The 24539-nt window shown below is 37.1% G+C and overlaps 1 protein-coding gene across 2 annotated transcripts in view; it reads right to left on the bottom strand.

Moving 5' to 3' along the window:
* FAM120A (family with sequence similarity 120 member A) overlaps positions 1-23946 on the bottom strand; it is a 68223-nt gene extending 44277 nt beyond the window's left edge. For both annotated transcript variants that reach the window (XM_070936978.1, XM_070936980.1), the window contains exons 1-3: positions 22772-23946; positions 15555-15801; positions 10745-10827 (exon numbers count right to left, since the gene is read on the bottom strand). In XM_070936978.1, the coding sequence (XP_070793079.1) occupies positions 10745-10827; positions 15555-15801; positions 22772-23245 (804 nt within the window). In that variant the 5' untranslated portion in view covers positions 23246-23946. The remainder of the gene's footprint in view (positions 1-10744; positions 10828-15554; positions 15802-22771) is intronic.
* Positions 23947-24539: the final 593 nt, after the last annotated feature.

Genomic DNA, 24539 nt, shown 5'->3' with positions numbered 1-24539 from the left:
TGTGAGCGTCCAATGTTCAAGTCTGTCAAGATCCTTCTGTATTTTAAGCCTATCTTCTGGAGTGTTGACTTTTCCTGCCAGCTTGGTGTCATCTGCAAATTTGATGAGTTCCCTATCTATCCCCTCTTCCAAGTCATTGATGAAGATGTTGAAGAGTACTGGGCCTAAAACAGAGCCTTGGGGTACTCCACTGCATACTTCCCTCCATGTACATGCAGTTCCATTAAGGACTACAAGTTGAGTGTGGTTGGTCAGCCAGTTACGAATCCATCTGGTGGTGATGCTGTCTAACCCTCATTTTTTCTATTTTATCTAGTAGTAGGTTATGGTCTACTTTATCAAATGCTTTACTGAAATCCAAGTAAATTATATCGACAGTATTCCTCTGGTCCATTAATTTTGTCACTTTGTCAAAGAATACAATAAGATCTGGCATGATCTGTTTTTGACAAACCCATGTTGGCTTTTGGTTATTACTTTGCTTCTAGGTGTTCGTTGATTCGTTGCTTGATTATCTTTTCCAGAATCTTCCCCGGTATTGAGGTCAGGCTGATAGGTCTGTAGTTTCCTGGATTTATTTTTTTTCCTTTTTTGAAGATGAGAAGTACATCAGCTCTTTTCCAGTCTTCTGGCAATTCCCCAGGAATGCTCCAGGATCTTTGAAAGATAATAGTTCAGTGGTTCTGAGATCTCGTCTGCCAGTTCCTTCAAAATCTTGGGGTGTAATCCATCCGATCCTGGTGATTTGAACTTGTCTAGGGTAGACAGGTGTTCACTTACCATTTTCTTCCCTATTTTAACTTGTGTTCCGAATCTGTTTTTTGTGGTGCTGTTTTTGATAGGTTGGATGCAAAAAACAAGTTAAGTAGTTCTTTTTTCTCCCTATTGCTTGTCACCTTCTTGCCACTTTCTCCCAGCAATGGACCAATTGTTTCCTTGACTTTTTTTAACATGTTGGAAGCATTTTTGTTATTTTTTACTTTTGTCGCCAGCCTTTGTTCATTGTGAGCCTTAGCTTTCCTCACTTCATCTTTACAGGTTCGGGCTATTTGCTGATATTCTGCCTTAGTTATTTGCCTCTTTCCACTTTTTATACTTGTCCTTTTTGTCTTTCAATTTGTCAAGAGAGTTCTTTATGCAGCCATGCTGGTTTCTTTTGAGAGCTGTTATTTTTCTTCTTCATTGTTATTGTGCTAGACTGGGCTTTTATAATCTCACTTTTCAAAATTTCCCAAGCTTCTTGAGTTGTTTTCCCCTTGATGATTCTCATCCATGGAATCCTTCCCAAGCTCTAAGTTTATTGAAATTAGCTCTCTTAAAGTCCAAGACTCTAGTTTGACTTTGTTCTATTACTTGTGCTTGCATAATGTTGAATCCCAATATTGCATGATCACTTGCCCCCAAGCTTCCTGTAGCTTCACCTTCTATCATTTCATCTCTGTTAATGAGAATTAAGTCCAATATGGCTGATCCCCTTGTTCCCTTCTCTACTTTTTGGGAAACAAAGTTGTCTGCTAGGTTGTTAGAAACCTGTTGGATCTTCCACTTGGTGCAGTTTGTCTCACAGTTGATGTCAGGGTAGTTAAAATCCCCCATTACTATTGTGATGTGCTTCCTTAGTTACATACCTTAGTTAGCTGACTAACAAAAAGTTCATCTATTTCTTCCTGCTTGGTTGGGTGGTCTATAGTATACACCTATGGCAATGTCACTTTTCCCCCTTTAATATTGACCCAAATGCATTCAAGGTAATTTTCGCCATTGTTGCGCTCGATTTCTGTAGAGATGTAGTTATTTCTTATATATAGTGCAACTCCACCTCCTCTTTTATCTGGTCTATTTCTTTTAAATAATTTTAATCTCTCTAGCTGTATGTTCCATTTGCATCCCACCAAGTTTCCTTAATGGCAACAATATCATATCTGCCCTCATTTACTCGAATTTTTAATTCACCCTGTTTATTCCTCATACTCTGTGCACTGGTGTATAGACATTTGAGTCCATTTTGATTGACCCTGTGTTTACTGTCTACATAACCTGTGTTGTGCCGAATGTCCCTACTTTCTTGCCACTTGTTTGATTAGTGCACATGGTATGGCACTCACTATTAAATGCTTGGTTTTGCTTGACAGCAAGGTTGATAATCTTACCCACACAAATATCTATGTTACATGCACTGATAACCCTAATAATTTTAGTTTGCTGGAGACAGAAATGTTCTGTATCAATTAGTTCTCTGTCCCCGCTGTTCAGTTTAAATGTTTATCCAGAAACATTTAAGTTCATCCAGTTCTCCTCTATGAATGATTAGTGAGTATATTGGAAGCTATCTTTCTCGGTGGCATCCCTGCCCTTCTAGAAAAATCTTCCCAAAGACAGCCAGATGTAATTTGTAGCACTGAAACAAAAAGCACCTGGATTTTTCTACAAGCAGTTGAAACTTGAGTAATATATATTTTGTAATATAATTCTGTCATGAATGTCATGTTTATATTCTATTCTATTCTATTATGATGGGACTATGTATTTTTCTATTCTATTTTATTTACATGGGCTGCTCAGTCAAATAAAACACATATACAAATTATGTAAGAAGGATATTATGAACTTAGTGTTATAAAACACTGTTATGGTTATAAAGCACTATACAGTATATTCCAGTCTTCTACATTGGAGATGTCCCACAAGTTTAAACAAAAATTTAATAAACTTCAAAACCACAAGCCAATTGCAGTTCTGTCAACCAAAGAAGAATCTTAAAACTATTTCTGAGTACAGAAATTATCTACATTCCCCACTCTTGCATAACATGCCTTTTCCAAATCTTGTGTAATACACTAAATCTACAGTTCTTTTTCAAGTGTAATTTTTTAAGGTTTTAAACCAATGTGGAAGAAACAAATCTTTCAAATATTTCACAAATATCAAGTAAATAACAATTACCATAATCCTGAAAAATAATAAAAAGTAACATAGGGAGAATTCCTAAAGTATGGCATGAAAAAGACAAATTATCTTGCTTCAAGCCAGATATATATATATATTTTTTAGAAGCAGTGCTTATGTTAAGCAATATCAGATTTCAAATACGAATATGTGCATTCTGTCAGCTCCTATTATTCTCTAATAGTTTGGTATCTTTACTGTAACTTTTATTAGAAAAGGGTGCTCGCACAAAAAAATGAATAAATAGACTACGGGCAGTAAGACTGAAAATATGTCTCATATTAAGGAGAATTGTGATCACAATGTCTTATCTCAGGTATTTATGAAAGTTTACTTCCAGCAAAAATTAAATCTGGAGGCTGCCAATGGTGGTGACCTTTGGCTAAATTGATGAACCTGAACCTTGTATAGCCAAGTAATTAGGTATATTATGAAAACTAAAGATCTTTAGTTTTTCATATTAGCAACTGGGGGTTCAGATTGATAACTTGAAAGAGGAGGCAAAAAAAGGGAACTGACCTATAAAAATACACCAGAGCTATTAAAACATTAGATTATTATAGGGAGAAATATCTTGCTCTCCAGAACAGCAAGCAAAAGGGAATAGAGTTTCATTTTTAAGACACAGGCCTCACAACAGCCACAAATCCTATGTTTACTACTGTAGGTGATAGAACTAGGACAATTTCAAACTTTTGGAATTTGGCACATATTTAGAGGAACTTTTTAACATAATATATGAGTACTACCATATTCTTGATATCTGCCTAGTAAGGCTATCTTTCCAATGAACTCTTAGACCTTATTCTATGGTTACCTATTTGCAAAACTATTTTACCATACCAATACGATGTGATTCTTTTGTGAAGTGAAGATCAGAAGTGACCAGGAATGCTTTGAAATGTCTCGTTCAGGTTAAGACTGAGCCGAAACTGGGGCAGGAAAGTGGAGGCAGGAGGCGTGGTTAAAAGAAACAGACAGCTCGGTCTCAGCAGGAAACATACGATTCAACCCATTCTTGGTCACTCCTGGGACCTTGCAGGAGAAGTAAAATGATGTATTACCAAGTGTTCTGAAAAATCAATATTGGTTTAAGTACATTTTTGAAGTTTAATAACAGATTAGAATAAAGTAAATTCTCTAAGTACAGTTAACGTAATAATGTAAAACTATTTAATAACATATGGTGAAGAAATTATTTTTTTAAGAAAAGAAATGAAAAAAACCCCAAAGCCACACTGAGTGATATCAAACACTGAATGACTTGGCTTCTATTCTTCCACAGCTTTTCTTTCCCCCTTCACATTCTCTTCCAGAGTGCATATTTCATTCAGGATGAAGATAAATCCATTTCAATTATTGATGCCATTTCACCTAAAAACACTTTATATGAATAGTACCAACTGCATTTAATATAAACTTTTTTAAAACAGCATTTTCATTAGAAAATTATAGTTTAACAAGTTTTAAAATTTTAATTGCCAAGTCTTTTTTTCTCTCTCCTTTTTTAAAACCTCCAAAATAAGATAGTAATGAATGGAAAAGAACTTCCAATAAATATTACTATGATCAGATTAAAGGAAGGAATAGCCTGGCCTTTAATTTTATTTGTGATATTTTTAATGAAATACCACTTAAAAATGCTCACTGATATAAGGGTTCTTTTTTATTTTTATTTTAAAATGATACCTATACTTTGTCCATTATTACAGTTATCAGAAATTCAACATCATAGGTAACAATTTTTGTCAGTCATCAACTTTAGATTTACTTCATATTGTAATCAATTGTGGAAACACATTTCTGTTGGAATTGAAAGTCAGAATTTATTATGGTACACTTCTTACAGCCACAACATATAGATGTTGTAACAAAAGCACTTAATAGCATAGCAGTCAGTTACAAAGCATACTTAAATGGGTAGTGATTTATTTTTTAAAAAAGAAATCTAACTGGGTAGCACTATAATTATGGTGGAGGAAGTGACATCACACCTGGACAATGGAAGTTTGAAAGGAGAATTCTGCAATCCTGGAGAAGATTTAATTTTTTTACCCAGTAACTGGAACCGAGAAGTCCACAAAAGAAAGTAGCAGCAGCAGCAGTTTAAGTGGCTGAAAAAGACAGGCAGTGAATAGAGTTTTATTCTATAACTACTAGAAGAAATACCTCAAAAAGTTCTGCTAGCATAATGAGGATGCTCTGAAGTTCATAAAGGACATAAAGCACAGCCAAAGAGAAGATCATGTAAAAGAAAATGGTTACAGATTTTTTAAAGAAAAAAAAATGCTCATGTGTAAGCTCCATTAGATGATTTTAAAATGAATATCAAGTTTTTAATAAGGTTACTGAGAATATAGCTGAAATTGTTAAGTCTAAAATGTAAAACAGGAAAGGAAACTACAAATGATGTGGTTTAAGAATAATGAGAAACAAATTTGATTGCAAACCACTCATTTGAGTCAAACAACTTCCCAAAGACTTAGTTTCATAAGGTCTAATTATTATTGCACCAATACCAAATATTATTTTGTCTCTGTTTCAAAAAAATCTTTATGTCTTCTAGACTGGACTAGACTATTTGCTAACAGTTTCCTAAATCAATATGCATGTTGACAAGAGTAAGCAACTCTTCCACTCTGCACAAGCACAGAGGGAGGGGGAGGGAGGTCAAGTGGAAAGTTCTTGATCTCAAAATCTTTAATTCAAACATATTATGTTGGGTTCTCCTTTTCTGCGAAAATAAATGAGCAAGCATGTTCACAGACAAAACAAGACTGTCATGTTCACTGTATTATCTCATAACAGGCATATTTTACAAAGAAAGTAGAATCCTTCAGGGCAACTTCTTCATCCTCTTGTTTTGTATAAGTTTCCCTATTTATTCATCCTTATACAACTTTTTCCCTGTCCTGCTTACAACAAACAGCATGTGATAGCATTCATTTGACTTCATTTAGTACAACTATGCTATACTTTTTCATGTTCTGTAAACTTCTCCATACAAATAATTCTACATTCAAAGTTACAGGTTTGAAAGATTTCTAATTTAGTGTTTCATGTTACATTATTTTATCTTGAATATGGAAGAAGATACAAAACATAAAATCCAACACCTGCAATGTAAACTGATGAAGTCTTATATAGATACTTCCGATTAAGGAATGGAGACATTTGCATTGCCTTTTAAGTGCAAATCCATTAGGACATTAATTGGCCAGCAGGACTCCTCCAAGAGCCATTTCCAGCAATGACATTATGGAGGAAGAAGACTTGCATATATATGTGTATACATATATATGTATATTTCATCACAATGCATATATAGTTCTTTTTTTCTCAAAGTGTCTAAACAAACGGCATTATGTGCCAGCACCTTAAACATTAAATTTTTCAAGTATAGTAGACACATGAGGAAAAGGCAGTGTTAAAAATGGTAACAATGAGAGATCAGCAGAAGAATCGTACAGTGAAGAAATGAATTTTCATCACTCATTTAAAAATATGGAAGGAATTAGACATATGTTATAGTGGTAAAAACTTGTAATGAAGCGGCAAGGCATTAAAACACATAAAAAGAATGAATATTTCGTTTACAGAGAATGTAAGTATTAGAGGAACAAAAGCAACAACATAAAATATGGGTAATAAAGAGGAGCAAAAGAACAAATATATTCTGAAATTAACAGAAGCTTAAAAACGATATAAAAAGAAAAGGGAACCAATAAACTAATATAGTACAACCAATGACTAAATGGATTAATTTTAGAACTGAAGATAGAGGATAAAGGTTACATGCTTGTATAACTTTTATATGATAATCTACATACAGGTTGCATAATTTCATATACAATGTTCTTACTATACAATAAAAATGGCACTTTGAGGAAGCCATAAGTAATTCAACAATACCAGGAACTGCTGTAATCAGTCAAACAGGAGTAGCACTCTGATTCATATGATCTTATCATGATGGCATGAAAATCAATGCATGCTATTTCATGCTTTTCCAAATCAGACAAGGGCTAGACTGAGTACTTTAGGAGAATGTCGCTAAAAATAGAATGTCCATTTGTTCGTTACAAAGAATTTTATAGCAATGTTAGAGGATAGACAAGTGGCAGTACCAGTTCTATTCATTAATATGTTTTGTTTAATAAATATTTATAGGTTTTAGTGTGGAGAAGGTATGTGCCAACAGACTCAATTTACAGCAGTAGCCTATAAAGTACTGAAAGTCTGGTAAAGTATCCCAAACTCGTAGACACTAAGAGTGCTCAAATCCAATAAGACCCTTTATAAGCAAATATATATATTCATAAATACTCCATGCTGTTGCTAAATTCAAGTATGTGTTTTCTTATGTAAATGCAGAAACACATTGTATGTAGAAAATGTAGAAAAATATGTCATGCAGTAAAAGTAACAAGACTGAAATTACCCAGGTTTGCAAAACACTAAAATATCTAATTGATCTTGAATGAAAAAAATCTGAACTAATCAGATACCAGACAATGGCTGTATTCCTTCTGAGCTAGTCCATTCAAACAAGGGTTAGTGATCTAGTTAACACAATATATTAAGTTATAAATCATGGTTTAGAAATAACAATGGCTGTATTCACGTATGGTACTATTGTGAATCAAGCCATTTTTATGCTATAGCATAAAAGAGTGAAAAATGCTATGCTTTTGATGTATATTAAAACAGGAAAATCTAAAGCTACAATTTTAAAAATCATTTTAATGGCTATGTTATATTTCATATAGCTCTCTGCTGTATTGGGCGGAGGACAGAACAGATGGATGGGTGAGTGAGTGAGTGAGTAAACTTGCTGCCTGCATAAGCCAAATATACCATTGATTATTTCTGTCATATGCTGCTTTTATGTTGTTGCTTTTCTTTTAAATTTTGGTTCCATTCTTATTTACGATTTTAACTTTTATTGTTGAACAAACCAAATAAATTCCATTCTTCGGTAGTACAAAAGCACAGTAAGAGAAATGAAATGAATACATATAGCACAGTCAAATCCATCAAATATCTTAATCTCAAACTATATTCAGCCTATAAATGGGCTGAAATAATATAATAAAATATGTATCAAAACATAAATAAAAGTTATTCATATATATATGCACACAATATTCTGATTAACTAAAATATAACCATAGTAACCTTTGGAGTATAATTACTGTGGCTTGTATTTTCAATTTTAACATAATGTATACATAATGCATTTTATCTTCTTAGAGTAACAAAATCCAGATTGCATTAAGTTTCTACTTTTCCTCCTTAAGAACCAATATATAAAAACTCAACTCCCCATGGTTTCTAGTTTGTTAAAAATTTATATTTCTATATTCTCTGTCTACATAATCCCAAATTTTAAAAAATAATGGAGTGAAATGAGTGCTATAAATTCCTTTTGGCATTTTCCTTCTTTGTTAATTTTATAATGGAAAAAAAAAGAATTTACTGCAATATTAACACCTTTGTATCAGGCCTTCTCTATAACCTAATATGCTTTTGCTAGGCAAGTTTCTTCTTTGAAAAATACAGCCATCCATAAATAGGTCCAAATCCATATCTAATACAGGATATGGGCAGTTACTTTGTTTATTTGACTTGTTCACATCTATGGGCACAGATTTAACTCATGAAATCGGAGCTGATCTCAAAGTAAAATTGCACACAGCTAAGTACAGGAGAAATACAAGGAAGGATACCACTCCCTTAAAACAAACATCTCTCTTTGCTGCAGTTAGATTTGCTCTACTCCATTTTGTACATTAGAGGAGACATATGAACATATATACATATTTCCACTAATTGAATCTCTAATTAATAAACTACTTAGAAATCAAAACATGCCTTTACTGCTCAAGTTTGTTAATAAAGAGTTAAAAGCTTTGTTGCAAGAGGTTTGACCACCATCTTGAGTCATGGGAACTCTTCTGTTCTTTTCTGATTTACAAAAGAAGAAAAGGCAATCGACTGCTTGATAGTGGCGAAAAATTGCTGATTTAATAAGGTATACAAGACAGATACACCTGCACGCAATGGATCCCCTTTTCAGTAAGCTATAATGTATTGGGTGGAATTTTCCAATAAAAGCATTTTATTGGTGCTTATGATCAGAAAGTAAATGCCTGGATCAATATATCGTAAAATCAAGTGAAGCAACCTGCATGCAGATTTGAAATATCCTATCTACATGTGATGCCATGGCTTATTATGCTTGTGATCTTGTGATGCTGGAGGATTGGCCTAAGAGTACTTCTACTCCTTCCAAAAAAAATTTGTGAAAGAAAATGTAAAGTTGAATAAATAAAATAAAATTAGTATCTTTTTCAACTTATGTTGCTGTATTAGTCTTATATTGCTTAGGTAACTATCACAAGCACAGTTACTTGAAATTAAGTTCCACTATCATCAGTAGTACTTATTTTCAAGTAAATGTTAACACACAATTATTAATAATTAAGATTGATATTTTCCATATATCCTATTTAAAAATAATTCTTGAAATAAAGTTTTCCTCTGTGCATAAATGGTCATTACTCAACATAATAGTATTAAAAAAATTTAAATAAAGAATGAGAGAATCTGAAAGCCATAAATGGATCTAGAGTTCCTGCTACATTTTCTTTTATTATAAAGAATTTCTCCAGTTGAGAAAGTAGTAAAATACTACTATGTTTCCTCGAAAATAAGACCCTGTCTTATATTTTTTTATTGTACTGGCCTTATTGCCATACACTCAAAAGCCTGATTGGGCTTATTATCAGGGGATGTTTTATTTTGGGGGAAACAGGGTACAAAATCTGAATTAAGCAACTAGCTATATTAGGAATATTTTGAAAACAAATTCAGAAAAATCTCTGTGCGCTTTACTGCTACTCATTAAAAAAACCATTTCTCAAATTACTGAATGAAGATGGGGAAAAAAGCTGCAGCTGCTTTTAAAAAATCAGTTAATCCGAATATGACTCCTACACAGCTGCAATTTCTTCAAGTTCACTTAGAAGTCTAAAAAGCAATAGGCTTCTTTTATGAACAGAAGATAGGGGCTAGTCTTCATACAGGGCTCAAAGGACTTTTCCCAAATTATTTATGAAACAGGCCCAATCCCAGTTTGCTGGTGTATTTTTTTAATGTTGGTTATAGATAACAAGAGAAATTCTTCAAATGTTTTAATTTAACTTATCTTTTAGCTGCCAAACTAGATTAAAAGGGAGGCATAATCAGTCAAATCCAATAAACCTAGTTCTTCCCAATCCACAGTTGTTCTTTCAAATTTCTACTTTATGAACTCTGGTTCATCAACATACAAGTGCTCTATTTTTTTAAAAAAAAGAGTTTGGATTTTCATAAGAGAGTTTATAGTTACACAAATGTTTCAAATTTTGTGTTTTATAAATATATGTACCATAGTATACTTGAAAACATTTTTTTCAGACTGTTTGTTAATAAAAGGGGAGTAAAAGTGAAAACCAAAAGGTCTAAACATACTGCTGGTTCTAGAATGAAAGAATGAGAACTGAACTGAAATGAGAAAAAACAGGATTTACAACACCCTATTAGTGTATGTGTGCCAAAAAATCCTTAAAGCAAGCAACTGCAGTTTAATCTGTTATCTCGACATTAGTACTCTTATCAGTCTTTGTCACTTCTTCTAATTAAGTAGACTATTTTTCAGGAAACATCCAAAAATAATAAAAGATGCCTCACATTATGGATTATTTGTATCCTGTTATTTTTTTTCAAAATGAAACAAATTGTATTGAAGTTCTACCTTAAGAGAGGCCAGTGGATGTTCTGGACCAAGTAAACTCCAATGAAATGAAGCCAAATCTTCATCAGGTAGAATGTGATTACCTAAAATATACAATACAAGACATGTCCATATGAATTACATCAGTATCTGGAAAATTAAAATATCCTATTTTACAGTACTAAAACTAGGGTCAATATAACTTTTAAAACTGTAAGAATATGAATGCAATTTATTTTAAATAGTATGTTTATATAGATAGATGAATCTCCACATATGCATTAACTTAAATAAGTGCTTGGAATTAATGAAGCCTGATAGAACTTTTATTTTAAAGATTAGCTTCAAATTCTACTCCCATATCATGGAATTCCATTATGTTAATAGACATAATTAATCTATATTTTTTCCTAATATCACTTCTAATTCTTACATATATTTATCTGAAAGTAAAATCTCTTTAACAGAAACCTATTTCCAAGTAATCATGTTTAGGAGTTAAGATCTTCAGACATCACTTGCTACATGGACCATTTCAACAAAATGAAACAATTCCTAAGCTACAGAATGTAAAATCAGGGCTCTACATCTGTTACAAAAAAAGTAACAACCATAAAACAAAAATTGAACAACTGAAGATATTCTATGATTCACTAAGGCAAATTTTTTTTTGAACCATTCTAAGCTGTGTAAACATTTTAGTAGGAAGGAAGAAGGAAACAAGAAACACAAGCCTCCCTTCTTCCAATACTTCTACTTCTGTGGTGGTGATATACCAAAATTTAAATTATGGTTCTGCATCAGTGTACAACAGGCAGCATAGCATAGAACCATTCTAATATGTGATCTACCCATATTTCTGGAATGAATGGATACATTTCCAACACTGCCAATCAACAAAGATGAAATGCTGATGTTCAACTTTTATATTGACATCCCAAAAATCTATCTGATTAAAACATGTGATAGTTTATAAGTCATAGTTTCATTATGGTACTGTTGGTTCTACCATGCGAACAAGTTAAGATGCAACAGTGTAGGTTCAGATAGTAAAATACTGAAATCAACTGCAAACTTGTCTTCCTCTGTTCTAAGAACTTTTCTGTCAGAGTTCTGAGTCACAATAGAATGCAGAAAGCAAAATAGACAGACCCATCCCAGAAAATATAAACATCAACTAAGTGGCTAGCCAAGCAATCATTCATCTGTAATTATAAGATTGATGATGATTATGATGATAATGAAGACAATACACAAGACACTGAGGTTGATTGTCAAAGATGTTCCAGTTTTGAGAAAACAAATATAAAGTTGCTGAATCAGTACTTTCAGTCATATCAAAACATACTGAAATACTACCGACTACTTCTATCAAAGTTCTTGGCAACTGTTGGAAAAACACACAGTTAAATGACCAAGATAGAAATAAGATGGAAGACTACATTTTTGATGCAAGCATCCTAAAAGAGAAAGGAATTGTACACTGGATGGCAAGCCTTATCAATCGTACAAAAATTCCACTTTTGTTTAAGCAATACAGTATATTTGATAGGGATACCGGAGCCACTGTTATCTTCAAATCCAGCCTTTTTAATCAGGAAATCCTGTATTGAAACATTTCTTGATCCTCATTTTCTTATGGAAAACAGTTAAATAAGAAATACATTACTGACCAATGCTAAATTCAGTAATCCAGATGGCGTCGCTATTCCAGGAAAAAGTATATACAGTATCACTGCTGCTATGGGCAGCAGTTTTACAATCCTTATACTAACTATATTCACAAAGTAAGCTACATTGTACAACATATCTTTTCTAGAGGTTCCATCTTCTCTTTGCTGATAGCATCAACCAGTTATCATTCTTGTCTTCATCTTTTAAAACACAAAACTGAAGAACTGATTGATTTGAAAACAATCTTTGTCTATATCCAGTTTTGTGGTAGATGCTTGCCTACATTCAAGGACTAAATTAAATTGATTTAAGATTTTTCCCTATATCTCTTTTGCCAATACCTAATTTGTTACTCAAACAATCTGAACCAGAGTCTGTTAGAGGGTGTATTTCAGGGGTGGGTTCTACTTACCTTTACTACCGGTTTGCAATGGGATCGCTTGTGCGTGCGCCAAGCTTCTGAGCATATTGCCTATGACATCCGGGGCAGTGGGCGGAGCCTCCCGCCGGTTTTACTACCGGTTCGTGCGAACCGTTCCAAACCCACCACTGGGGTATTTGTAGGATGGCTGTCTTAGTATGGAGCAGAAAAGGCTGTTTTTGTGTTTAGGGTGCATGACTGCCTTTTTTTTATTTTGTATATGTGTTTGAACAATATTTTTATAAATAAAAAGTTTTTCTAAACATCATTGATTTCTCTTCTGTGAATTGGCTAATTGTGTGTGACCCTTGTCCAAATCGAATTTGCAGTCCCTTGGACTGCAAGGCAATCAAACTGGTCATTCCTAGAGGAGGTCAACCCTCACTGCTCTTTAGAAGGCCAGATCCTGAAGATAAAACTCAAATACTTTGGCCACCTAATGAGAAGGAAGGACTCACTGGAGAAGAGCCTAATGCTGGGAAAGATTGAGGGCAAAAGAAGAAAGGGACGAGAGAATGAGATGGCTGGATGGAGTCACTGAAGCAGTAGGTGTGAGCTTAAATGGACTCCAGAGGATGGTAGAGGACAGGAAGGCCTGGAGGAACGTTGTCCATGGGGTCGTGATCAGTGGTGGGTTTCCAAATTTTTTACTACCAGTTTGGTGGGTGTGGCTTGGTGGGCATGGCATGGCTTGGTGGGTGTGGCTTGGTGGGCATGGCAGGGGAAGGAGACTGTAAAATCTCCATTTCCACCCCACTCCAGGGGAAGGATATTGTAAAATCTCCATTTCCTCCCAATCAGCTGGGACTCGGAAGGCAGAGAATAGATGGGGACGGAGACGGTCAGAGGTGGTATTTACCGGTTCTCCGAACTACTCAAAATTTCCACTACCGGTTCTCCCGAACTGGTCAGAACCTGCTGAAACCCACCTCTTGTCGTGATGGGTCAGACACGACTTCGCAACTAACAACAACAACAAAGAACATTTAGAGAGTGTTCGTTCTTTCTCCTCAAAAGGAACAGAATATGCAGATCTGACAGTAGGCCTTTTCAATGGTGCTCTCTACTTGAGATATCCTTCTCTGAGAAGTATAATAGTCCCAATTCTCCTAAGCAAGTTAAAGCAATTTTGGATGCTTTCAGTCTTTCATTGAACCTGGCAATCTCTCATAGCTTGTATCTTTTCTTAATTATTTTCACTGGTATATAATTTGAATTTTGAAGTTTGTGATATACTATTGTTGCCCAGAATTAATACTGATTGGGGTGGGCTACAATATTAACAAATATTGTCAATAAATAAGTCCATCAATGAAGTATAATGGTATGTGGGAATAACCTTTGGGACACAGGACAACTAAGGGAACAGTCAGATAAAAGGCAGCTGGTCACAGCAGGGAAGTGAGTAGAGCTTGAGACTCAATGAGCCCTTGCCTAGTTTTAGGGCTATAGAGATGAGGATATACTCTCAGACACGCAAGATTCTGCTAATGTGACCTTACAATTAAGTAGAATTAGCTCATCTGGTTGTGTGGTGGCACAGTGGTTAGACTGCAGTATTGCAAGCTAATTCCTCTGACTGCCGGGGGTTCAATCCTCACCAACTCAAGGCTGATTCAGCCTTTCATCCATCCGAGGCTGGTAAAATGAGGACCCAGATTGTTGGCGGTAATACGCTGACTCTGTAAACCGCTTAGAAAGAGCTGTAAAGCACTGTGAAGCGGTATATAAGTCTAAGTGCTATTGCTATTCCTATCTGATCTACCTCATTAGGCTGACAAATAACTTGAAACCATGATTTAAAATGAGGATTTATTGATAATATTAAACTACCATTTGAAATCTTCAAATAAATTATATGCAAACAAATACTTCTTGATTAGCTTTATTGGAATAAATCATTATCTCAATTTCTTATGTACTGTATGTGTACACAAATGTGCTGCTGTGGGTACTAGAGTAAGCTTAATAATTACCTTAGCATTTACATATCACCATTCTTTCACTATTTCTGGTCTTATTCAGTTAGATTTTTATTAAAATTAAGCTATTCATATGTAGCACTGTAATACTGCATTTCACTAAGTGTCTCTTCAACTAGAATATACTGTAGTGAATAAAATGCTTTAATTTCTAGCTAAATAAGTAGCATTTTGGTGGCAGTTACACCCAACACCCAAACAATAATTTGAGCTGCGTGCAAAACAGCACTCTCCTGCCTTTTTCACTGCCCAATCAGGACAAAATCCCACACATCTGTAGTCACTAACTCCTTCTAAAAATTTCTATTTTAATAGATAGTTCTTATTTTGTTGACGTTCCCTGTTTATCTTATTTTATTCTATAATTATTTTATAGGACATTAGCATTTTCTATACAGATATGCTCTTCATTTTAAAATTATCCAGAACTAAAATTGTCTCCTTTTCTAGTAAGCTTTATTCATTCATAATAATGATTGTACCTGTAAATATCATCCAATTAAATTAAGAAAATTTTAATTGCATGTACAGTTCATATAACATTCAATTAAGTGATACGAAAATTTTGGCTTGACAATTTCCCGATTAAATTGGGAAAGTAGTCTGATTTCCAAATACCTAAAACACGGATTCAATGGAAGTTCTCAGGACATTCACTGTTTATGTTTACAAACATATAAGTCGCCATTTAACAAATTTTCAGGATACATACACACACATGTACACAGAGATTGTCATGTGTTATTTTACCTACCTAAAAGAGCAGCAAAAATAGGAAACCGATTTGGATTCAGGTCCAGTTGCTTGGCAACTTCATGCATCAGGTATTGGCTTGTTGTGAGGCTTTTTCCATTACGACTCAGTTTTAGGGCATGGGCACTGAAATAGTAAGGGATGTTGCACAATGCATAATCTGAATCATATGCAACCAATCCATGAAAGCCTTTTTCTCGGCAAAAACCAATTACTTCTTGATGGTGATCTTCGATACTTTGTGCAACCTATGCAAAAGAAAAGGAGATGCAAAACAGTATATTAAAAGTTGGCTCCCATTCGTACATATACTACTTTAATATAACATTTTTAAAAGTTCATATATAGAATATGAAGTTATAGCTTGCTAAACTTTATACAATTAAATAAAAAAAAAATACTCAGGCACTCCTCAACACCACACTGCTTTATATTCAGCATTCCTTTGGATGAAACTAGTAAGCTTGTTCAAAAAGAACTTGTAAGGAAATCATTGTACAGTGACACTTCATTTAATTCTTTAAAACCTCTTCCCCACTGGCAAGTCACAGCCTGCATTTTGAGAAAACATGCCTTAATAGGTTTATCATATTCCATCCTACTCTTCTGATGGTAGATCAATCAAATAACTTTTTCTGTGCTTGACAGTTTGACCAACTTTCCCTGAAATTCACCTACAATTCTATTTCTACTCCTTACAGAATGACCCTGGAACTTGAACTAGGTCGATTTCTATGGAAAATAACACCTTGAAAGAGATCTATTTTAGATCATTCAAAGCGGAAAACAATTAAAGGTATTATGAAACATTTCCTAATATTTTTTAAAAAAACATAATACAATTTTTATACTATACAAAATAATTTAGAACTAGAAAGGATAGGGAGGTCTTTCTCAAGTTCTCAAAAGGTTTTTAAAAAATAAAGGGTAAGTAAAAATGAAGATGACAGTACTTCAGCTTCAGAAATACTGATTACATGATATTTTATATAGCAAAACAAATATTGTCAACTGGGGGGGATTTCCTTCATTATTCTCAGAGTCCTTTTTCCAAAAAATATGTGCTTTCAATATTTGTTGCATATATTAGAATTTAAAATTTTCTTCACTTTACTACAGTGATGGTGATTTTTTTTTTTCAAACCTTTCGGCTACTGGTTTCTCTTTACCCAGAAAAAGTGAGTAGATTCCACATTTCTAAGAATTCAGCAATCTGTAATTCTATTTATTTAGAATTTAATAAAATTTAAATTATTTTAACTAGCTATAAACTTTCTAATAAAAATACATGCTCCACTGTTTCTTACAGAATATACTTTAATTAGCATATTCCATACATTTATAAATTAACACAACTTATCTTAAACTCTTTGCATTTCAAAATTATGTATTTCATACATTTCAATTTTCCTCAAAATGTTGGTCTACTCTCAACAGTAATAGTATTTTTTTTCTAATTACATCAACATTTCTGGAAAATTTATACACCTAGGAAGCTAGTTATGATATGATTATGAACATGGATTCATTTAATGATTCTGAGACCCTCTTTATCATTTTGTCAATTTCCATTTCCATTTCATGCCATAGGAATTTCAGAATAACCGGACTAGGCATTTAGTGAGAGATGTTTCCATAAAAATGCCACAATGTCAGATGTCCGGCTTTGTGGCAAGCAGATAGGGGCCTTCTCTTACATTGCTTCAAATTTATGAACTGTTTTCCACATTTAGATTCTACATTTTCATAACAGGAATTGAAACCACCTTTTTCCATCAATCCTTTTAAGAAGCTAAATTCAAGACCGAGTGGCTGTGGCTTCCAGCATCCCGATATAGCCAGCTGATGCCATTGCTGGTTATTGGGGGCGAATCACTGGCCCCCACGGAGAGGACTCACAACTTGGGCGTCCTCCTGGATGCACGGCTGTCTTTAGAAGAGCATATGACGGCCGTGACCAGGGGGGCTTTTTATTAGGTTCACCTGATATGCCAGTTGCATCCCTTTCTGGATCGGGACTCCCTATGCACAGTCACTCAGGCGCTCTTCACCTTCCGCCTGGACTACTGCAATGCTCTCTACATGGGGCTCCCCCTGGGGTGCACCCGGAGGCTCCAGCTGGTCCAGAATGCGGCCGCGCGGGGGATTATGGGAGCGATGGGGTGCTCCCATGTGACACCTCTCCTGCACGAGCTGCACTGGCTCCCGGTGGTCTTCCGGGTGCGCTTCAAGGTGTTGGTGACCACCTTTAAAGTGCTCCATGGCTTAGGGCCAGGGTATCTACGAGACCACCTTCTGCCACCAATAGTCTCCCACCGGCTAGTACGCTCGCACAGAGAGGGCCTCCTCAGTGTGCCGTCCGCCAGACAATGTCGGCTGGCGACCCCCAGGGGGAGAGCCTTCTCTGTGGCGGCGCCCGCCCTCTGGAACAACCTCCCCCAGAGATACGCACAATACCAGACCTCCGGACTTTTCGTCGGGCCCTGAAAACTTATTTATTTCACCTAGCTGGGCTGGCTTGATCCCAGTTTTCGGTTAAATTGAATTGATTTTAATTGGGTTGTTTTAAATTGTGGCCAAAAATATTTAATTATTTTTTAAACTGTTTTAAAATTTTGTATGTTCTCTTTTATTTTGGCTGTTCACTGCCCTGAGTCCTGTCGGAGAAGGGCGGTATGCAAATTAAAACAAACAAACAAAAAAATAAATAATATGTGTAATTTACTGTATTTAACTGTTAATTGTTAAATTTACCAGAATGCTAGATGTGTTAAATCAGGGGTCTCCAAACTTGGCAACTTGTGGACTTCAACTTCCAGAATTCCTCAGCCAGCTTTGCTGGCTGAGGAATTCTGGAAGTTGAAGTCCACAAGTCTTAAAGTTGCCAAGTTTGGAGACCCCTGTCTTAAATGATGTATAGGTAGTATAATACAATCATGCAGGACACACTAAGTTTGGGGGACTTTTTTCTAGAAAGAATATTATAATGTTTCTTGTATTGATTAATTAATACCCTAATTTTCCTAATACAATATAATTCATATACATCTGAACAACTATTTTGAATATGGAGAACAGAACTGATCATTTTTCTTTAGAACATTCTCTCCCAGTCTCTTAAACACACCCACACTCAACATAACCATAAACAGAACTTCCTTTTCCTTTTATAAATCCATATTTTGTATTAACCTATTTGCTCCATTAAAAACTAAAAAGTAAAACTATTAATTTTCAATTTCCACAATGACCATTCGACCAATTCTTGCTCAATTGCCCAGAAAAAGCACTCCAATTTGGTGGTGACTAGATGCCCACACATAAAACCAATATTGCGGGGGAGGGGGGGATTGACAAGTCAAGTTTTATGAGCAAATGCTAATTAAAATATAAAAGCAATGGAAAGACTCCAGTATTACAACTCTTCTCAGAGATTTAAGAATATCAAAATCATGAAAAAGAAAGTAAATATATTATGCATGATAGCCTAAATGTTTGCTTCAAAATAACTGTATTACAGATTAGGTCTCCCAGATTTGAGCTCCTTCAAATTTAATGGATTATGTAGGGTCCTTGGTGTTTACTGTGCTTGGTTTCATTATCAAACAAGGTAACGTCATCAATTCTAAAAAATGTTTGCTCTTGTTTTATATACTAGTGGCTTGCCCAGTCAATGTAGGTGGAAGTGGTCTTGTGATTCTTTGATTAGGATCTTGTTTACTGTTAACTTGCTTGCCTGAATTGGTGGTGCCTTGATTGGGGTATTGTTTACTTCTTTTAATCTCTGCTCATCTGGGTGTTGATTGCTGATGAGGAAATATTTTGATTTTTTTTTTTGTTTCCTTTTTGGCTTTTTGATTGTTTCTGAACAGCGTGTAAATGTTGTTTATCTCTATATGACTGTGGATGGCAGATTTGTCTGTGTGCCAGGCTTTCAGTAATTCACTAGCATTTTTTGAGATTGGGATTTAGCTTGGTCTACGATGCTGAGTATCAAAAAACTATGATCTGTCCATGAATTGTGAAATTAAGGAACAGTCATGTCTTCTGACTGCTAGTTGGTGTTCATGGATGTCTAAACAACCAAGCTCAAGAGACCACCAAAGATTCCACAGCTCAGGATTGTAGCTCAATCCTGAGCTACAAGCATTCTTTTCTATCAGTAATGGAACATAACTCCTATAATCCTCATTACATACAAACTTTGGCCAGAGTAGATGGGTGATAGAATGTATAATCGGACACATTTGGATAAATTGGAGTAAAAGTCAAATAGGTATTGCTGAGTGTCAAATCACAGAAACACAACATTTCACTGAAAGCTATTTAAAATTGTATTATGTATCTAATCTGAAAGGCAGTTAAAATGCATATGTCATGTATTGACATATTAGGTGTTCTGAATATAGCTTCCCATGATCCTCTTACTGTTTAGACTCACAGATATTCTCTATTGCTTATGCAACTTATTAAAATTATGCACTTGATATATATCACCAATATAATGTGAATTATGTTCATTAATCATATAACAATCCCAGTACATGTTATAACATAAACTGTCATCATGATAGAATTTATTTTATATTTTTAATATTATCTTTAATATAGCTCACAAGAACTTTATTCCACTAGATGTAATGGCATTAAGCCAGTTCACTTTTAAAGGTTACTGCATAGAAATATCTTATTGCAACTTTCTGTAAATTTAGAGTAAGGAGAGCTATTACTAGTGGATTTAAAAGTTTACATTACGATATAACATTTGTTTTTATTTCTATTGTACAAGAAAATTCTGATTGTTGGAAAGAAAAATGTTTTAATAAAAACTTCAGAATGTCAATACTCTTTGAAATCACTGATCCTTTTTCTTCAAAGACTACTGTAAAAATGGGTTTCTAACTTCAAATCATATATTCATTAGAAATGTAAATCATTTAGAGATTTAGAGAAATATGATTGCACTTAGCAGCTTTCCATTTCTGATAGATGAGTAACAAGAACAGAGCAATCTAACTTGTTCACTATGATGTTACACTTAATGTCTGTCACTTATGTAAGCCAATCATTATACCAGATTTGTGGACTTGTAGGCTTATTAAATTTCTTACCAATTACAACTGAAACAAGGGGAGGGACTTCCACTAGCAACTTAGTCTGAAGTAGCACAGCCATTCTACAACACAGAATGAATTCTAGGCCTTAAACTGTTAAATTTCAGTCAGAAAATAATTTAACCCACACTTCCAGAACAAAGTATTATTATGTTTTCAGTTTCCCTGAACTTATTAAAAACTAATTTTTAATATCCATGCCTAAAAATATTCTGGGCCTGGGGGTGGGAGAGTATCCTTTGTCTCTCTACAGCTAAGGCTTTATATGCCACAAGGTAGAGACTAGTAACATCAAGCTTCAATTACAAAACTGTACATTATCTGTAAAGGTCACATATTTACTCAACTATGCAGCATAATTGTCAAAACTCTCCACTTAGGAGAACTAACAGTTCAAACAGGATACCTCACCAGTAGATTTATTTTAAGGGCAAAAATGAACTAAAATGAAATGCTATTACAATTACTATGAGAACAATACTACATAATTATGGAGGGGAGACAAGAAAAAATGGAGGAATAATTCTATGGTCATTGATCTACATGTAATAAAATCTGTAAATCAAAGTATATCGTAAATAAATTTATTCAACCATTGTGTTTTTTCATTGCTGTACAGTAACAATTTAATTTAGTATCTTCTACAAAATTGTAATTAAATGATTTACAATGGTGATATTATTAGCCTAAAACTTCAAACTTTTGTGTAGTTCAAGCCACAAGTTCCCCTTGCTCTCTAAATCATAATTAAAAAAACTTGTTGCTTGCATGCATTTTCTGGACAATTGCCTAATTTCCCATTTATGATTTAAACAAATTATAGAAATGATTCTGATTCTTAAAACAAACAACTGGATCAAAAAATAACCATGATTCAAAGAGTGGTTATTAGGTTCAAGGGTCATTTTACTAATCTGAGGGATCAAAACAATGGAATTAAAGTACCTGAACCTGATGGTTAAAAAAATTAAGAGTGAACCCAGAACAGAAACATAACAAGATGGATTTTGTTCCTTATTGGCAATGCAACTCTCACTCCTGGATCAAGTACAATGATTCCAATTATCTTCCTTTATAGTTTAAACTATAGTTTATAGCTATTTGTACTGGGAAAGAATGGACTTGACCTGTACTTAAGAATTATGGCAGAAGGCCTGAGAGATGGCAAAAAAACTTGTATTATTAACAAACTAGAAATCCAAGTTTGAAAAAGCAAAAGAGGATTCCTTGAAATATTTAATCGGTCTCTGGTCTATGACTGTAATAAATTGAACTGAAATGTTTAATCTTAGCAACTCATTAGGACTTCTTACATTGTGGATGGGAGCCTTTGGATGTTCCCTATTCCTCTCATCTGATTTTCAAAGCTCTATATATAAATAGAAAAATCCCTGTAGAGATTGAGGACATCAGTTTGCTTACTAAGTCCTCTCCTATGCCAGCTCGGCCACCCTCTACCTTCCTGCCTCTTAGTGAGGACGTAGGGAGACTTATTTCTACTCTGTTCCTGGGAGGGGAAGAGTTGTAGCCAAGACAAACGCAATAGTGTACAAACTTTTCCGGGCAACCTTGGATGATTATTAACGACCAGCAGGAAGCACGCTGGATCCCAGGAAATCTCGTCTCCCCGCCCAAGGTTGTAATTCAGCTAGTTTTCGACGACATTTTGCGGATATGGGAAAACAGAACTTCCCTCCCTTCCTCCCTCTGGAATTAGTCAAACCATAACCGGGAGGGAAAAGTCTGCTGCCATCTTTATTAATGCTGCCCCTCTGTCCACCGCACGGAAGGGAGGAGGAGGAGGGGGGGTGTTCAACCCAGTAAGGTGGCGAGTCGCTTCCATGAATAGAAGGACGGCAGCGCAGGAGTTGGTCCCCGATGGGCGTCAGGCCCCTGCTAAAGGGCCCCCCTCCCCGTGATACGGGCGGGGAGCCGGAAAGCGCGAAGGGAGTAGAAAAGGAGCGAAAAGCAGAGTCAGATCAGGGCTGGAGGGCAGACCAGGGCTGCAAGAGGGCCCTGGTGTCACGGGCATGCAAGGGGACACTGGGGCAGCGAAGACGGCGCTGGGCAGCCTCCGACCAGGCCGTTGCTTTCGTTCGCTTACCTTGATGTGGAAGCGGATGAGGGCCAAGCGGATGCAGTGCGCCATGCAGACAGGCGGGAGAAACCAGACCTTGGGCGGCGGGGTGCCCTTGTTTTGGACGTGGCTGACGATCTGTTGGGCGGTCTGGCGCTCGTTGCCTTGCCGCTTCACCCACTCGTGGAGCCGGGCCTTTTCCAGGGCGCCGTTGAAGAAGACGAAAAGCTCGATGTTGCCGTTGAAGCAGGCCTTGGCCAGCGCCGCCAAGTAGCCCAGCATGTGGTTCCATTGCCCGCCGCTCACCCAGTCCGTGTAAAAGCCGCCGTAGAGTCGGTGCAGGCAGTTGTCGGCGTCGATGAGGAGTCGTAGCGGGGTCTGAGGAGGCCTTTGGCGACCACCACCCACCAGGCTGCCCCGGGCCAGCTTCTGCAATTCCACCGGCACTACGGCACTCGGGCAGTGTTTCTCGATGTAGTCCTGGAAGCCCTGCACTCCCATGGCGACGGTGGGACCGGGCTGGCTGTTAGCGGGGGCTTAGATGGCGGCGGCGGCGCAGGGAAGGAGCTGGCTGAGAAGAGCGTCTTCGGTCCGGGCGTGAAGGCGGCAGGAGCAGTTGCGATGGGTAGTGCTGGGCAGAGCTGGTGCTGGTTGTCTAGTATTATTCAACTAAGGCGGACTGGTTGGTTGGTGGGTGAGCGGGCGGGCGGCGGCTGCAGTTACACGGTGGCCCTTCAGGGGGGAGTTGTATGGATTAGTGGGGGGTTCATGGCTGCTGCGCCCGCCATGTGCTGCTCTCACAGCGCCATGGCTCAGGGGATCCGGACTACTGCTGCTGTGGCTGCTGCCGCTGCGGCTCCTACTGCCGGGGAAAGGAAGGGAGGGAGGGAAAAGCGAGAGAGCAGGAGGGGAGGGAGGAGGAGGAGGAGAAGGGAAAGGAGGAAAAGAAGAAGGGGGGGGGAGCGGCACAACGCGCAGGAAGCCAGCCCACTCGCCGTCGCGGAACAGGCGGGACTTGGCCCAGAGTGCCGAGGCCGCCGCTGCCGCCCGCCAGCTCGCTCTGGCAAGCGGAAGGCAGCTGGCGGAGGGCCGACGGCCCGCACTCCCCTCTTTCCACTTCCACTTGAATGGCAGAGCGGGAGGGCAGGCTGGCCGGGTCAGGCCAGCTCAGCTCCCCCCTTCCGTCTCCTCTTCCGGGCCTCCTCTTCTACCACCACCACCACCACCCTCGACTAAGCCTCCTCTCGCAAACAGAACTGCCCCAGCAGCGCCGCCCTGCAGCTGGGACGCTAGGGCGCATGGCCTGTTGCATAACCCAAGCATGCGCACGGCGAGACAGGCGGGAAGAAAGCGGAGAGGAGGATTGGAGCAGCCGGGGCCGCGCAAGCGGAAATGAGGGGGGGGGGTAGGCGCGTGAATGGCGAGTGGCTGCAGGGAATGGGAGGGAGGGGGCCTGAGAGCGGCGAGGGGGAGGGGACGTGGTGGTGGAGGTGGGGGCGGGGGTTGAGAGGATTCCCGGGGGTTCGAGGAGGAGCGGCCGTTCGGTGGCTGGAAATGTACAAAACCACCTGCGGCCGACTTGAACTCTACAAAGCTCGCTCGGCGAGGCTTTGCTCCCGGATGACTATGAGCACGAGTGCTAATGTTTATTGTACGTGCAAAATCCCCCACTTTCGAACTCTACTCCCGCGACTGCATTTGCGCCTGAGAAAATGAACCCCGCTCCGTGAAAGTGCACGCCTCAGTTCATGCACAATAACGTGACACGCATTAGGCAAGTCCATTCAGGGATGCG

This window comes from Pituophis catenifer, unplaced genomic scaffold (genome assembly GCF_029215685.1).
Source record: "Pituophis catenifer annectens isolate HBS135680 unplaced genomic scaffold, rPitCat1.0.hap2 SCAF_2, whole genome shotgun sequence".
NCBI classification, from domain to species: domain Eukaryota; kingdom Metazoa; phylum Chordata; class Lepidosauria; order Squamata; family Colubridae; genus Pituophis; species Pituophis catenifer.
This window is presented reverse-complemented; position numbering and strand designations above follow the sequence as displayed.